Here is a 16,769-nt window from a genome sequence, read left to right as displayed (position 1 = left end):
TGAACAGTCGAAATAACTGACGGTGCCTACGTACATACAATAGACACGCCCTCTACACAGAGTATGATGGACAGCTCAGAAAGGGGTCATTCGGTGTCAAGATGGACGCCTGCATTCAAAAACAACAACTACAACTACAACTGCTGATATGAAACATAGATACATGGAAATATCTCTTGAGCTTGAAGTTCAGAAACCCCGGCCCGAGCCCGTGGTTACCAGACCATTGTCTGGGCCGGATTCGCCCGTATGGTTGATGGGAGCCATCATAATATCATATCGCAGTTCGTACTTGGCCTGATCATCGTTCTTCCTGGGCACGAACTCGACCACCAGCGAATCCTTGACCGCAAAGACGGAGTCGTTTTCCAAGTATTTGCTCTGTTTGTCGAAGATTTGCGTGGTGATCGGCTTGTAACCTTCGATCAAGACCTGTTTGGGTCAGCATTAGTCGCCGGCAGATCGAATCGTAGACACGAAATGTACTTACAATCAAATGAATATGTGCTGGTCTGTACGGATGGCGGTCTAGCAATTGCAGCAATTTGCCCGCCGGCCCGTCAAAAGGAACGGGGTATGGTGTCGGTCGGATGCAGTAGAAGGAATATTCGCCGTTCTCGTCGGTAATGAACCTGCCGCGCAGGTTGCAGTCGATTTGGTCGGGATCCTGCTGTTCATACAAGCCTGGAATGGAGAGAGTCAGTCTTCCATTATCTTCAAGATCAAGTGCTCGCCGGGGCAACCACTGACCATTTGTGGAGGCCTCCCAAACATCAATGGCGGCGTTGGCCAATGGTTTCTTGGTGAAGGCGTCCATCACTTGCCCATACATAAACACGACCTCGGCGTCTTCTGGGGTGTTGAAAGAAATGGTGGTGCCGTTCTTTCGGATTGGGTGGTCGGTTCTGTAGAAGGGGCCCAGGATGGCACTCTGGGTGGCCACGTCCATCGCTTCCGAGGCTTTCTTATAAGTGATCTCGTCCACTAGCCTAACAGGACACCCATTAGCACGGTCAGCCAGGCTGAAGGGACTGAGATACTCACGATTCTAACCCAACAACGTCGCAAACAAGTTGGCCCTCGTTTCTCTTGTCGTCACTCATTTTACCAGCCCAGTTGATCAAGTCCACGCCCGCCGACCATTCATCGACCGTCAACTCCACTTCCCGTGCGAAATCATGGAGATGTGTGATCAAGCTGGTCATGACTTCTCGCATCCGAGGAGAGGTTTTGGGACCCATGGCTTCGATCACGCGCCTGGTGAAGGTAGGATCGAAGCGCGGCGCGCTCGACTTTGGGGCGCCGTTCATCTTGGTGGTGGTGAGGGATCTCTGCTAAGTTGCACTGGATGGATAGGTAGCCGTGGAAGCAACTGGAGGACAAGGTCTAGGTCTACTAGTATGTGAAGCTTGCGGCCGCGTCAGGAGGAAAGAAATGGAAGTGTCCAAGACAGTCGCCCATGAACCGAGGCGGCCGTTGCGGGCTTCAAATAGGTCCAGCAAGCTGCCTCCTAAGCCCACCAGCTGGCCTCCCTGGCCTCCCAGGGCCCCGTGGAGCGCCCCGGAGGGAAATTAGTGCGGAAATGGTTCATGGCTTGTGTGGGTGTGCGTGGGTGTGAGTTGTCTCGTCGCTCTTTCCCACCCTCTGCCGGCATCCACTGATGGTGCGCGTGATTCCCCCAGGGCGGAGAGCAGTTACATTTGCGCAGTCGGTGTTTGGATGAGAGCGAGACTGCGCTTGTACCCCGCCTTGACAACCTGCATCGGATCCCGGCTCGCTATCCCCGTTTAAGTCTAGGTTGATCACGTGGCACCTTGCTTTCCCTCGTCGGAACGTGAGGGCGGCATCCGTCTCCAGCTGAGCGTGTCACACTCCTCCTTCTCTCTTCAACCTGCGCTCGGCATCCTCCTTCGGGACAGTCCTCTACTCCTCCATCAGCTCTTATGCTAACTACCTACTATAGCAAACACCTTTGATCCCGCCAAACTTGTGGCGTGACTAGCTCACTCTGCGCTCGGTTTGTATGCCGAATCCCCGATCTCATGGGCTGAGAAGGCTTAGAAATTCCTGCGGAATATCCTCCGAGAGCCTGCTTCCGGCAGCAAAGACCGATCACTTGGCGGACAAGATATCCCTCCTGCAAAATCTCGTGCCTCCCCCTTGGTTCGCGAGAATACCTTAAGGCACGTTTGTCACCTTATATGGGGAAAATAGACTAGGATCACCTCCACCAAGGACCGGATTGAGACTACGATTATGTGTCACCCCATGGGGTTGCCCTCGTGGCTTTTGGCTTGAATATGAGTGCATCCGAATACCGTCCTGACATCCAAGAAGAGGCGCCGTGAAGCGGCAAAGCTCTGGCTCTGGCTCCGGCCTTTGTCACCGGTCTCCCAGAAGGAGACGGCGCTGGCCCCTGCACATGTTTTTGGCGCACCTTTGGATCGCCGTGGCCTCAAATGCTGCTTCGCTACCTGATGTACGACTTGACAACAATGTGCATCCGGGACGCTCGGTTGGGTCGATGAAGGGAATAGCCAAGCGGATTGGCTGGAGACCCTCCTGGACCCCCGTCCTTCTATTTTACCGCATGTACCGCACTGGAATCCATCAAATCTTCTCAAATCAATACTGCACTCACCCACACCGAGATTCGTTGCGAAACCAGGTGCAAGAAACTGTGCCAATGGCAAAGATGGAGTGTCCTATGACCCCTTCTTGCACAGCATTACCATCCCGCCAAATGCCAGACGAGACCACTACCAGCCCATGCACCCTCCCGCTTGATTCGTGGCACCCAACGACAGCAAGTCTTGACGCTGTGTGACTGATTCTGACTGTTTGTTCTGTGCTCTCGTCTGTCACCAACTCGACATATCCAGAATCCAACCATTTGTCCTCAAAATCTGGCAATCGTTGCACCATTGCTGGCTCGCGTCTCTCCTTGTGTCTTCCCTCTAAATGGATCGTGTTGCCCCCTACTCTCCTATGTCGAACTTTTTTAGGTTCGACCGTCAAGGCTGTAAGTCGTCGCTACTGACGAAACAGGACAACAACGGATGATCATGAAGAAAGCCCTCTTGAGCTGGGCCAAGTTGTCATCCGACCAGCGTTCTCCTATGGAAAGCATGACTTGCAAGACAACCTCCTCATCCGCAGCAGCAGTCTCGCCCTCTCGGAAGCCGTGCAGTACCACAGCTCCTCGAAGTCCGCCAAAACAGATAGATTCTGCATCTCCGTCAGTCTCATCTTTGTCGTCAGGAAGCCTCAGCCCACCGCAGATCCCATTGCCCTGCACACCTCCGCCGCGTCCACCGCGGCCAAAAACGTCACTGCCGAATCTACGACCTACCGTCATCCTGTCGCCACTAGCCATCCCCAAGTGTGTCTATCAGTACCAGAGCCCTCCTGCGGCATCGAGCCAGGACCGCGACCATTTTGCCACGTTGGCCTCTGCATCTGCATCAGCGTCGACATCTAACAGACGGTGCAATGGTCCGCTCGCAACAGATATCTCCACGTCGCTGCTAGAAGGTAGGAACGTCGAGGTCGAATTGGGAAGCGGGACGCCTTCGCCGGCGCATAGTCCAACCTCACTGCCTTCGAGGTGCAGGACAAGGCAACAGCCGCAGTCCAGATGCAGCCCGTCTCCGACTTCAGTACTGTTCGAATCAGATCCTTGTCGACCTACCATCCGGTCTCCGCGTCTAACCATTTTCAGGGAGGAGGTTCTACAAAAGCCCCAAAGAGAAATGGACCAGGAAAGCGCATACAAGACTTTCCCTTCCACCTGCAAACCCCCAAGCATTGAGTCCACGATCACTATATGGCCATCCTCTCCCGAAAAGGACGATCACCCTCACAGCCTGGGTACCGTCTCTCCTCGCAGAGTCGAGACCGACATTACAGCCTGTCCAGGCTCCCGGGGAATTCAAACTGACCAGATATGGCGCTGCCCCGTCGACTTGGAGCACAAGAGCGAGCATGACATGCTCTCCTTGTCCTTGGGAACACACACCTCCCTGTCACGATCTCAATTCATGCAAGAGACGCCATGGCAGCTATGGCTGGTCCAGCACCGCCGATTATTATGGATGACAGGGACGATCCTGGTTGTTGTGGTAGCCACGACAGCTATTACAGGAGGTGTGATCTGGCGGTTGACCTTGCGTAAGTCTTCAATTTTCCTGCAAGCTGGGTCATTGCCAATTATCTATTCTCTCCTCCTTTTTTTTTCCTCTTATGAAAGCTCACCGCCATGGGTCGCTATTTCTCTCATTCATTCCTGCCGGCCACAGGTCAAACCGGGAAGACCAACTACTCGGAAGTTTGTATTCATGCGTTGTCCCTGTTGGGCGACGGTGTGGGGTTGTCGCGCTCGTCCCCTGCTATCGCACCTTGCTCGGGCTTGATCGCTGAGCTGACACATCCCTCGTCCTGCTTTAGTACAGTAATTTCTAGACACGAGACTCGAGTTCATCTTGGTGTGTTGGTTTGGGGAGTTGAGACAACAAATATAGGGGCGAACATCACTTTCTGGTCCTCATTCCCTGGTCTCGAGGAGTGACACAATGAGAAATACAGCATAAAGCAGAGGCTTGCGCTCCCAACAATCGAAGGCAGGGAGACAGGTACAGACTATGGTATCAGATCAAAGAAAACACCGTACGAAGCAGCAGCCGATAGTCTTAAGACATAGAAGGAGGACATCAAAAGATATTGTCACTGGTATCTATCTGGGTCTATGTAGGTCCTTAAGACCTCCAATCAATTTTTCGTCTTGCCACTACTACGGGCCTTCTTATCCGACTTCTCCTTCTTGTCCTTCTTCTCCTTTTTGTCCACTCCATTAGGCTTCTTGTCGACACCATTCTCCTTCTTGGCTTCCTTCTGTGCTCCACCCGCCTTTTTGCGATCGGCGACTCGAGGATCCAGCCCTCGAGCCTTCAACCACTTCTTCTCGGCGCGCTCGATGATCTCCTTGTCTTCCTCTTCATCAAACCCGCCGAAATCATCTGCTTGCTGGTCTTCTCCCTCCTCCAGACCATCGGTGGAACCCTTGGCGCCATTCGCAACGCCGTTAGCTTTTGGCTCTGACGGCTCGGCGCCGTTCACTTGTCCCCCGGCATTCTTGGGCGTCGGCCCGATCTTCTTCAACTTACAGACGAAAAAGCCATCCACGTTCTCGCGGTGCGGAAAGTACCGTCTGGTCAGGGACATTTTGTCATCGAACTTCTTGTTCATGTAGCTCTTGAACCCTTCGGATCCGAAACTGCCCAGCCCGGTATCGACGATCTTGACATTCGGCCGCTTCCTGAGCACATACTGCACGACGGCCTCATTTTCCTCCACCGTCACCGAACACGTCGAGTAGACGACATAGCCGCCGGTCTTGCTGCTGTGGTCGGTGGAGTCGATGGCCGCGAGCAGCAGCTGTTTCTGCATATGCGGCAGAGCCAAAAAATCGCGCTCGTTCTTGGAAGTCTTGACGCTCGGATCCTTGCCAATGACCCCCGTGCCTGAACAGGGTGCGTCGAGCAAGACCCGGTCAAAGCCGCCCAGGACTTTGGGAAAAGCCTTTTGCGCATCGTAGTGGCACACGATGGTGTTCTTGCATCCAAGACGGTGGATGTTGCCGATCAGACCCTTGGCACGCTGCTTGTTGGCGTCGTTGGCGAAGACGACTCCAGTATTGCGCATCAGCGCGGAGATGTAGGTCGTTTTCCCACCGGGAGCTGCAGCCATATCCAGCACTCGCTCGTTCGGCTGGGGTGCCAATGCCATGACGGGCAGGAACGAAGAAGCCGCCTGTAAGATGTAGTGTCCTGCAAGATACTCTGGTGTAGCACCCAACGGCACAGGCGCTTCGAACACCTGGAGCCCAACCTTGGACCATTTCCCCACCGGTTCCAGAACGACGCCCCGGTTGATCAGTGCTTGAGCCAGAGTGCGTCGGTTGGTGCGTAGAGTGTTGGTCCGAAGGACCACGGGTCGAGGCGTCTCGTTGGCCTCGAAGAAGGCGAACGCTTCTGCAGGAGTGAAGAGCGAGAACAGCTTCTCGGCCAGATACGGAGTATAGCCGTAGTAGATGCAGATATCGGACAGAAGCTGGTCCACGTACTCTGTCCGCGACTTCGTCTTGTCTGCCAGCTGCGAAAAATTCCCGAGAATGCGTATCGTCTCGGTCATGCGATTCCGGACGAGAGCTAGATCTGGTGCAAGGCCCTGGGCGTCCACAGAATCTAACACGCCCTCGTCTTTTGCAATGTTTGTCTGCAATGCTGCATCTTCCAATTCTTGCTGGGCCTCGGCCTCGACTTCGGCCTGTTGCTGGTCGAGTTTCCTGGAGAGCCCTTCGATGTTTGCGGCGGTGAGTTTCGCTTCGGCGTCGGATTCGTCTTCATCCTCGGAGAACATGCGTCGAGGTTGCTCGTCTGGGTCAGAGTCAAAGACGGAGTCATCAGAGACTTCTTGGTCGAGGTCCGCCTCTGCAATTTCGTCGTCCTCAAGCCCTGACAGGGAAGCCTCGTCTAGAGGGATATCAACGGCGTCGTTGTCTTCATCTTCATCGTCCTCCTCATCAGCCAGCATCGGCATGACGGGTGGTACTGTGATCTGAGCGTCCTTGTTGATCACCCTCGGCTTCTTCCTTTTTTCCTTGTCACTGGCGGCAGACCCCTTGGCCGCTGCCGTTTCTTCATCATTGCGAAGAGCTCGGTCAAGCTTGACTAACTTCTTTGCGGCATGCGAGTCAGAGCGCCGTCTTTTCTTTGCAGGTTCTCTGGGGCCGTCTGTATTTGACTTTCGCTTCAGGTTGATGCCTAACTCTTCGAGCGTCGCAGGGGGACCCTGCTTTCTCATGCGACGACCGACACCCATATTGCCGTTGAGTAAGAACTTCGGGTACAGGAAAAATCCGAAATCTGGAGCCTTTGCTGAAAGGCTGCTGGCATGGGCAAAATTTCCAGACTGAGGGAAAAATTGTTGCCGCAGTTTGGCATTCGGCGCCGCTGGTAGGGATCTTCATTAGGCTAGCCTGATATGTTTAGTGTTGGGTGGATAGTGCTTTGCCTCTGCTTATCGATACAGATCGGCTCTACATTCCGCCCTCGCCGCATACGGGGGAGTCTCTTACCTATACTTACCTATACCTACCTACCTATACTAGGTACTACCTTAGGTGCCTATCACTACCACCTAGGCACCATCAACCGCCTGGAATGTGAAGGGGCCTAGGGAGCCTCAGGGCTGGACGGCTGCGAGTAGCAGCTGCTGCCCTTAACCACCGAAGGTGTTGTCTGTCGTCCACCGTCCACCGTCCGCCGTCCACCGTCGACGAGTTGATATGGCATGGACTTTGTGCAAAGATGTGAATAGCTAGTAGGCGAATTGGTGCTAACGTCAGACGTCCGTCATCCGCCGGGAGATACCTACCGCCTTTGTCTAGATACCCACAGACAAGCTGAAACAGTGATGTTATTCTCTCTTGCCTTCCCTGGTTAACAGCTTAATAGGCAAAACACATAAGCCTAGAGATTAGCCGAGCTCTACTAGTAGGTACCCAAGGTACCTAAGGGTAGCCAGCTATAGGCAGGAACTTTATATGGCGGACCCAAGAGCGTGGTACTCTGTAATAATATTACATGGCCAGACCTGTGGCGATGCAGGCCTAGATCGCTTCAGCCTTCCCACCATAACCATCTTTGCCGCCCATCAGCCCGGAATTGCAATGCCATCCTGAAGATCAGAGTTGGACCAGACACAGACAGACTCTGCGCCATCCGCACCCTCATCTTAACCCTCCATCTCGAACCCGAACCCGAGACGCAAATTCTGCATCACCATCGCTTTCGAGGGCCCGGGACCACTGCATCTCGGCCTTGGGATCTTCGCACAGAATAAACAAGATATCCCCTGCCTCTTCCACGTCCATTCTTCCTCTCCCCTACTCTTTCTATGTCGGACCCTGCGTTGTCCTTCCACTCCCTAGCATGGTCTCAGAGGCCCATGTCACCGCATCACCACGCCTTGCCGCCGCCCCTGCCTCCCCTGCCGACCCCGGAATGGCCGACGTCTCAGATGTCACCATTGGTGACTCTCCGGCGGAATCATTTTCCGGCGACCCGCGAAAGTACGTGTCTCATGCGTGCGAGGCCTGCCGGTTCAGGCGATCCAAGGTCTGTCTCCTGCCACTAGCTATAGAAATTGCCGGCCCCTGAAATACTGACTGACAGGCTATAGTGTGATGGCAAGCTCCCAACCTGCTCGACCTGCAAAAAGCGGCGGACAGGATGTACATACTCGGAAATCGACCGACGGAGAGGCAAGCTGAAGAAGCACGAGACAGATGCCTTGCTCCAGCAGGTTCGGTCGCTTCAGGATATCATCTCGACTTTGCAGATCGCCTCAGATGAGGATGCCCAGGCCTTGCTTAAGAAGATCCGCCGGGACCAGACCGAGCTCATCGATTCTGTATCACTTTTCGATGGACCTTCGCCCGTCAGCGAGACCTTAGCAGACTACCGGCAGTCTCAGGAAAGGGACCTCAAACCAGCCGTTGATATCCATGTGCCGGTAAGTGTGAAATGCCTCTGTTCTATCGACTTGTGCTGCAGGTGGGAGACCAATGAATCTGACAAGTGCTCGGACGTAGGCTTCCCATATCTATACACCGGAGAATTTGCCGCCGGAAGGACTGATCAAACACACTCTTGAGACATATCTCAACTGCTGTTCCACTCTGTTCTACATCCTCCATGAGCAGGACGTCAACGACATCCTCAAACGCATGTATGTGTCCAAGGATCCCGTCGATACTGCCACTCTAGGTGAAGTCTGCGCGGTGGCCGCGATTGGAAGTCACTACGATCCTGACAATGTGCCGCTATCGGTCATGGAAGCGCTGTACCGGACTGCTTCGGTCTACATGCATGACTGCATCGAAAATGATTTCTTGCGTGGTATGAGGACGCTGCTCTGCCTGAGCATGTACTCTTTCATGACAAAGAGGTCCAGCGCTCGACTCTCCATCGGTACGTCAACAATCCGGCCTCTGGTTAAGTTAGGAGTCTGCCACGAGCGACTCACTCGGACCTACATATTATGTTCGGACTATGACTGACATTCCTCTAGCGTCTGGCTTACAGATAGCCCGCTGGGTGCGTCTGCACCGACAAGTGGCTTCTGATGATTGGCAACTCTGGAGAAGAGTGTATCGGACTCTGGTATTCATGGAATGGTAAGCGTCACAATCACCGATAATTCATTGGCTACAGATTGCTGACCGACTATCAGTTGGCTATCCTCAAGTCTCGGATACCGATGGAACCTCAGCGATGAGGAGGTGAAGGTGCGTAATGCAGAAAAGGAAACCATCTTGGATTGACTGACCTTTATCTTAGTTCACTCAACTCGAGATTGTCGAGCCTGTGCCGACCCTTGACAACGCCATCCAAGCGCAGATGAGCGCGGTCGGCATACTGTTGGCGAACATTCTAAAAGACGTCTACCGGTCGAGCTCCGTTGTCTTCTCCATTGTGAGGAAACACTCGACCATCCTGGAAGACTGGCGGCGCTCGCTACCCGCACCTATGCAGCTCTCATCCATCCTTGACCCAGGATTTTCGGGCGGTGCTGGACTTGAAGAGAGGCATCGAAGATCCCTGATGCTGGTACACATCATGGGGTTTGGAGCCCAGATCCTGTTACAACGCCGCCTCCTCGTGGCCATGGCGGACTGTGAGATGAACAAGCGCTGGACTCTGGACGGGTCACGCGAAGAAGGCGCCTCTATTCGACAGGAATGTGTGGCGGCAGCCAAATCTTGCGTCCAGCTCTTCGATTGTCTAGGCTACACCACAGCGAGCATGTTCCGACGATGTTGGCTATGCATGTGAGTCCAAGCAACCCAGTCCCCAGACATTCCTGTCTCTCCCTTATTTCAAACTCTTTTCGCAATAGAAGCATTCGTTCCTGTATATGACGATCTCTTCTGACCTTGAGAATAGTGGCCACGCCTTCAGCGTCTCCAGCGTTCTTTTATTCGAAGCTGCACACAATCTCCTATACGGAGTCAGCAACGGGGTCGACGAACTCCTGACTCAATGTCAAAAGTGCATCGATGTCCTTCAAGGCTGCAGCCTGGCCGACCGTGTCGCGAGAACAATGCTGGACATCGTCCTTCCATTACACCAGGATCTTCAGGGTCTGGCCAACGCGGACTCGAAACAAAACCGTCAAAGTGGAATCTACAACCTGCTGCAGAACCCCCACTCGGTGCCTTTGTCGTTCCAGAAGCCTCATTCGGACAATCATGGCTCGGATAGCATCATGGCCGAGTCAGACAGCAACACTGCTCCGCGGATTCGTGCTGCTGCCATTCCAGCCATGCAGAAAGCGATCGACGTCCTGGGTAATCCATTTGGCCATCCTCGACGACTCAACATCGAGAGCTTCTCCCCGGGCGACCCGGACGTCCCTAGCTGGTGGAATTAACCTGAATATCAGTCACGGATCGATTACCATCAGTGTCCAGGAGGTGTGGGAGATGCTGGAGGTCTTTAGGCGACTCTGTCTGACAGCGGATAACTCGATCTTGAGACACATTGGCCCTCTGTCTTGCTACGAAGCTGATATCTGATGGAACCCTGTTCTGTTTCCAGTCTAGCCTCCAGAATGACTTTCGATCTGGCCAATACTTCTTTGCCGGACGACATTGCTTCAATACTCGTGAGCGACTGGGTCTACCGCCAAAACAGATGCTTTTCCAGCTGGAAGAAATGCCTTCAAGTCCAAGAGAACTCACCGGCGCCTGGGGGAAATGTCGCCGACCGAGAGGCCAAGGATTCCACCAGCCGGACAACTTGCTCCTGAGAGCAGGCAAGCTACCAGAATGTCTAGGTCCCTTACCTAGGTAGCTACTCTGCTCAACCCCGATTTTATTTTTCTTGTTCTCCAGCCGCGGCGGCTCTCAAGAGCCCCTTCACGTTCCCAAAGACGCCTCAGAGGGACTATGCAGGTAGTCTAGTTCGCCACTCCGGTATACTCGGAACCATCTGGTCACATTCAAGCCCGAGCCATCAACCAACAGATCGTCGTCAAGAGTTCCCGGGACGCCGAGAGTGTTGAAGTTTCTCCTTTCTCCCTCGGCTTTAACCGACATCGAAGATGGGTGCCTTACATGTTTTCGCATTCTCAAAGGTGTCGAGCCGTGAAGCAAGCCAGACCCTGGCTGGATTCCTATCAAAAGTCAAAACCACATTACAACCCACGGCTGCTTGTACATATATACATGTCTCCTGCAGCTCGGTCTCCAGACGAGTGGGTGTATTGGAAAAAGGTTCTGCAAGACATATATATGTATATAGTATATACATGTATATGTGTATATGGATATACTCCAATACATCTTGGACGATCATTGATCTACCTTAGGGCATGCTCCTATCTAAGCTCTTCTCTACGATATCGAGAAGCAAGCAAGCAAGGGCAGGTGGAGATATAAATTGATACGTACATTCAAGATGCACGCTTTGATACAATGAGATGCGCATTGATGATATATTCTCAGTATCAGTCACTCCGAGAAGCTGCTATGATTCTTTTCCTTGGTGACCAGTTATAGTCTGACGGACCCCCAAAGAGCAAAGTACTAAACACTGACCGGACTGATGGATGGATTTGTTTCCCTTGTTGATTACCTAGTATGGCGCAACTCAACCGATCAATCTAAAATACAGGACAGTAGGTACCACGGCTGCGGCGGCTGCCGTCGACAAAAGTAGATCAAGAGACAGAACCCGCATCGATGATATGCTCGCACAGCAACAACCAGGCCAGTATGTCATGGTTGGATAACCAGATCGCTTTTCTTCGTGACGCACGATGTTTTCACGGACCCTGCATCCTTTCCTCGTATCCACGAATCTGCAGCCCTGGACAAGAGCAACTACACGCTTCAAACACTTTGTTGATATATCCAATCTCCCGAGTTGTCATGAACGGTCTGGTTCCGATAGATATCATGATCCGTTCATGCCTCCAAGAAGCGGCGCTGGGGAGGGCGGACCGGATCCCGATATTGACGTCTTCTTCATCTTGAGCGTGAGAGGGAACGGATAATCATCGGGCTCTTCCTCCTCACTAGCACAAATATCATCAGTATACCTCTAGGAAAGGAACCAGATGCGTGACTTACGGCAATCTCCATGCAATGTAATCCTCCGTACTGAGACCTTCTCGGCCTTCTTGCAAGGACGCAAAGTCACCGGGTGTCATCATGCCAGAGCGGTCGCGGGGAGATCCAGGAACAGACAGTGGTCTGGAAATCTTGATCTCGGTCCCTCCGATCATGTCGTCAAAATCGTCGACATCCTCGAATGATGCAGGATAGGCACGTCGCAGCGCTAGTTGCCGTGCCTTGATATACTCCATTCCCATGCGCTTCCAGTCCAGGAGGTCGCTGAGGCGCTCGGTACGATTCCGTTGATTGATCCGCTGTCTTCGACTTTTCTGCGTGTATTGGAACATGAAGTCGGTTAATTGGTTGACGGAATCATCAACGCCTTTGGCTCGTCGATCTACGATATAGATGCCGTAGTCAGAGGGATTCTCGATAAGTTCCTAGAGAGGGGTCAGTTCTTTGACCGTGTGCCGAAGTTGATGCACCGCATGCCAAACTTACCTCCATGTAACAACCGAAGCCGGAGAGGTTGGTGGTGATCGAAGGAACGCCCATAACGACGCTCTCGGCGGGAGTATAGCCCCAGGGTTCGTAGTAAGAAGGGAATACACTCAAGTGAGTCCCCCGGACAAAGTCGTCGTAGTCCAAGGAGAGGACAGGATTGGCAGAGTTCAAGAATTCCGGATGGAAGACAACTTTGACACGATCGGATGGATGGTTGAATAGTTGAACGCGCCGCAACTGGTTGAGCACAGGATCCTCAGCATCATTGACCATGTTGTGAGTAACAATCGGGGGAAGGTGGTGCCGTTTCATGGCGAAGAGCCGACGTCGGAGCAGAACGCGATCTGCGGCCGTGATGAGCTCCTTGTCGTCTGGCATGGGGTCCCCTTCTCGCCAATGAACAGATCGTTCAAACAACCTCCTGCCAATGCCTCCCTCAATGTTGGACACGGTGTCTGCCAAAGCCTTGGTCACGGCTTGCCCTTTCAGAGAGTCCACGGAGAGAGACGTCGTCTGCGCAGGCATTATGATGAATGCGACGACAGTTGTCTTGCTGCCTGCGACCTTCAGTCTGTGATTCAACCGTGCCAGCGACTCAATGAACATATCGACACCCTTGTTCCGGTACTCGTATCTCCCAGCCGTGAAGAAGTAGAGTGTGTCTTCCATGTCGAAGTCCAGATAGCCATAGAAGTGTCCCCTCACAAATTCGTGGATCTTCTCCTTTTGCACAGCATGCAGATTCTGGAACTCGTGGACGGCCGAGAACTTTTTGACGTTCAAACCATTGGGCAGGACACCGTCGGGTTTCCGTTTCAGCAGGTGCTCGCTCTCAAAGGCGGTGATGTGAGACACAGTCGTAAAGACATCCGCACTATGAGCCGCCGCTCTTTCGATACAATATCTATGATAGATGCCTCTCTTTCCCGCTTCCGCATCTACATCGAAGTATTGCAGATTGTTATAAAAGTCAACCGATCCCGCGCACAGATAACGTCCGAGAAGAGTGGCGTGCGTGGTAAATATCGTGGTCAAGTCCATCTGGCGTTTCTTCGTCAGGGGAAGAGCGACTCCGGCGAGCCATTCGTGGAAATGGGCAATGACTGCGCGGCTAGTTTCTCGAGAGATGAACTGTGGACCATCAGTATCAGAAAGCATCTCTCAACGACAGGATCTTACTTCTCCCAGGAACCAGGCGACTAGGTATCCAAACACAATAGCTTCATTGGTCTCTGAGTCCCCAACAGGGGACGGGATACCGGCTATAGCCCATAGGTCGGATTTCCACTCATCAAGCCAGCGGTACCCTGTGCCGGTGTTGATTAACAGTACTCGTGGGGCGCCTTCAATCAGCCACCGGCCATACATGATCTCGATGCCTCGTTCCCGCATGGATTCGATGGTTTCTCGGAGCGGACCTGGCGGAGGTTCGAGCTCTTCGACTTCGACAGCGGCCTGCAATAGTCAATACGCATCTTTCACGACTGGTGGATGAGGGCATCTGTACCGAGTTCTTGTTCAGAGGTCCGATCAGCGTATATCGGTCGCCATACTCTGCGGTTGTGACGGGAGCTTTGGATTTGAGAACCGAATAGATACCACCCACTGCGTGGAGGTTAGCACATGCAAATAGCCTCGTCTGACGGCCAAGTACCTCGATTGGCTACTTCAGTTGCGATCTCGAAGAGCAGGTGATTCTTAATGTCTCTTTTCTCCGTATCGCCGTTCATTTTGGCGATTTTTGATTATTCGCGGACAGCTTAGATAGATCTGGCGGATGAAGCTGCGGACAAATCTGTAATGTCTCTCTGCACAGGAAAGCTTACCCCACAGAGAGCGGGAGCTTGCTGGATGATATGAGAGTGTGGGATAGAGTGCTTCACAATCGGCCGTCAACTCGGTAAAGCTGCAAGGGCAACCCGCGACAAATCTTGGACGGCTGGCTAGGTACAGCAGATGGAAGAATTCCAACGAAGAGGAATTCTGGAGGTAGGGAAACTTGGAGGAAGGAAATTGAGGCAAGCTGGACCGATGGTCGTATGCTAGGGCGCTTTTAGAGGACAAGGGCATGGAGGAATCGAGGGATGGTTCTCGGGGTCTCCACCGCAGACCAGGGTAGCGAAGGTGACCTCTCGTGATGTCGTTTTGGACCCGTACAGAGTACGCGCGACAACCGTCCGACTCGAGGGATATTACCAACAACTGGCGTTGAGGCCAGTGGCTTCGAGAAGTTGCTAGTCGTGGAGGGATAGCGATGCAATCAATGTCGCTTCGCTGCTGGCCAAGGTGAGTGCTGCATTAATTGTTGTTGTGTATAGTATCTGCTTCTTTCAGTTAAGGAAAAGCCATGGGGATGACGGCATTCCAAAGGCCACGAGTGACATAAGGGGTGTTCTCCGTGCCTAGGTAAAGCCCCGACGTCCCCAAGTACTTCATGCTTAGGTACCTAGGTACGTTAACCTGACTCAACTGGGCGGAGCTCAAGTACCGTTACTAGGTACCTAGGTAACTACTAGACCGTAATTACGGCACCACGCACCATTCATGCAGCTGGATCTCTGGCTCCAACGTCATTTGTGTCCTAGAAGCTCTTTTTACAGTTTAGGCGGTTATTGCAGGCTCCGTCTAGGCGGTAGCTGGCCCGTGGTATGGTCCATAGGCGGCCCTGCTTTAACTGGGTCTTTCTTCCCCAAGGCACCCCCAAAGCTTCGAATGCCCCGCATTGCCGCCGGTCCTCAGGCCAGAACCTGTGATCAGAGCTTCCTGGTTTCGCCTCCAATCAGAGCATTCTTCCTCCCACTTGCAATGTCCTACTACGTAGTATCATTTCACATCGCAGAAAAGCGTGGGAATTTGCAGGAGGATCTATCCTGTTGCCGGCGGGACGCATTTGCATGTATGACGCTCTACTTGCTCCTCTTGTATATCTTGGCCAGAAACACCTCGAACACGCCCTTCTTTAAGCCGGTGCTCTCATCGACGCCAGCAATCATCTGCCTGATTTCGCCTACCCGCTTTTCTTCGTATTCGCGGTATCTCTTTTCTAGTTGCAACTCGTTGTACAACTCCTTGACCTTGGCCTCTTTTGCATCATCTTTTTGCCCATAGTTCTCGTCCAGCACCTTTCTCTGCTCCGGGGTGCAAATCAACAACGCTTGATTGACCAGCCATCCGCACTTGTTGTCTTTGATGTCTGTCCCGATCTTTCCGATTACGGAAGGGTCGCCGAAGGCATCGAGATAGTCGTCTTGAATCTGGAAGTACTCTCCTAGCGGGATCAGGATGTCGTGTGCTTGCTTCAAGTTTTGTGGGGTTGCGAGTCGGAGGTAGTGGAGGGCCAGAGCAACTGGTAAGTAGAACGAGTAGTACGCCGTCTTGTACACAACAATGAATGTGTACTTGTTCATGCTGAAGTTATTCAAGTCGACATGGTCTTCGGGGGCTGTAATGAGATCACACAGCTGTCCCAGCTCTGTCTGCCAGGTCACCTCGTGAAACAATTCAATCAGGTCGACATAGGCAGCGTGCGAGCGGAAATGCTTCTTGAGGATGAGATATATTCCAGACTCCAGCATGAAGGCATCATTGATCGCGATCATTCCCACTCCTTCTTGTCGATACCAACAAGGCTCCCCGCGACGTGTGATACTGGAATCCATAATATCATCGCTGACGAGGAAGAAAGCTTGCAGAAGTTCGGTGAGCCAACCGAGGGTCGCGAGGTCTTTGAACTCTTCTGACGACAAGGGCCGGTCAAGAAGCTGCGAGCCAGTGTCCGGCACTGACATGCCTCTATTTAACTTTCCGCCAGGTGTGTTCGCGTTGAGGGACTGTGAGCGCATTAGCTGGGCCCTCCATCGCCGAGGATTCTCAAACGTACTCTTTCGAACCATTGTAGTGCATTGTCCGGGAGATTGTACTTCCGAGCTTCACCCAGCAAGTCCTCCACCAACGAAGGAAAGACCGCCTCAAATTCTGCACGTGTCGTCTTCGTAGCCATCTTGAAGGTGTAGAAGGATATCGGCACAACTTGAACTGCACTGTACTGCTTGACCGACAGTTCAGTCAATGGAGAGACAACGAA

The 16,769-nt window shown here is 52.9% G+C and overlaps 5 protein-coding genes across 5 annotated transcripts; 1 reads left to right on the top strand and 4 right to left on the bottom strand.

The window, feature by feature from the left end:
* Positions 1–189: 189 nt before the first annotated feature.
* On the bottom strand, positions 190–1,310 carry A1O1_02329 (uncharacterized protein; the record flags this gene model as incomplete). The annotated part of the gene is made up of 4 exons (XM_007723240.1): positions 190–432; positions 491–684; positions 751–989; positions 1,045–1,310. 4 exons carry the CDS (start codon positions 1,308–1,310, stop codon positions 190–192), a joined length of 942 nt encoding a protein of 313 aa, XP_007721430.1.
* Positions 1,311–4,767: 3,457 nt separating this feature from the next.
* Positions 4,768–6,879, bottom strand: A1O1_02328 (uncharacterized protein; the record flags this gene model as incomplete). Its single annotated transcript, XM_007723239.1, has 1 exon — positions 4,768–6,879. One exon carries the CDS (start codon positions 6,877–6,879, stop codon positions 4,768–4,770), a length of 2,112 nt encoding a protein of 703 aa, XP_007721429.1.
* Positions 6,880–7,991: 1,112 nt separating this feature from the next.
* Positions 7,992–10,494, top strand: A1O1_02327 (uncharacterized protein; the record flags this gene model as incomplete). The annotated part of the gene is made up of 7 exons (XM_007723238.1): positions 7,992–8,177; positions 8,242–8,574; positions 8,654–9,032; positions 9,133–9,238; positions 9,295–9,349; positions 9,402–9,892; positions 10,008–10,494. 7 exons carry the CDS (start codon positions 7,992–7,994, stop codon positions 10,492–10,494), a joined length of 2,037 nt encoding a protein of 678 aa, XP_007721428.1.
* Positions 10,495–12,020: 1,526 nt separating this feature from the next.
* Positions 12,021–14,415, bottom strand: A1O1_02326 (glycogen [starch] synthase; the record flags this gene model as incomplete). The annotated part of the gene is made up of 6 exons (XM_007723237.1): positions 12,021–12,141; positions 12,197–12,621; positions 12,683–13,816; positions 13,865–14,140; positions 14,193–14,290; positions 14,340–14,415. The coding sequence occupies 6 exons, from the start codon at positions 14,413–14,415 to the stop codon at positions 12,021–12,023; spliced, it is 2,130 nt and encodes a 709-aa protein (XP_007721427.1).
* Positions 14,416–15,591: 1,176 nt separating this feature from the next.
* On the bottom strand, positions 15,592–16,685 carry A1O1_02325 (farnesyl pyrophosphate synthase; the record flags this gene model as incomplete). Its single annotated transcript, XM_007723236.1, has 2 exons — positions 15,592–16,515; positions 16,566–16,685. 2 exons carry the CDS (start codon positions 16,683–16,685, stop codon positions 15,592–15,594), a joined length of 1,044 nt encoding a protein of 347 aa, XP_007721426.1.
* Positions 16,686–16,769: the final 84 nt, after the last annotated feature.

Source organism: Capronia coronata (genome assembly GCF_000585585.1).
Source record: "Capronia coronata CBS 617.96 chromosome Unknown acBCG-supercont1.2, whole genome shotgun sequence".
Classification (NCBI taxonomy): Eukaryota; Fungi; Ascomycota; class Eurotiomycetes; order Chaetothyriales; family Herpotrichiellaceae; genus Capronia; species Capronia coronata.
The sequence above is the reverse complement of the archived record's forward strand: the minus strand, read 5'-3'. Positions and strand labels throughout refer to the sequence as shown.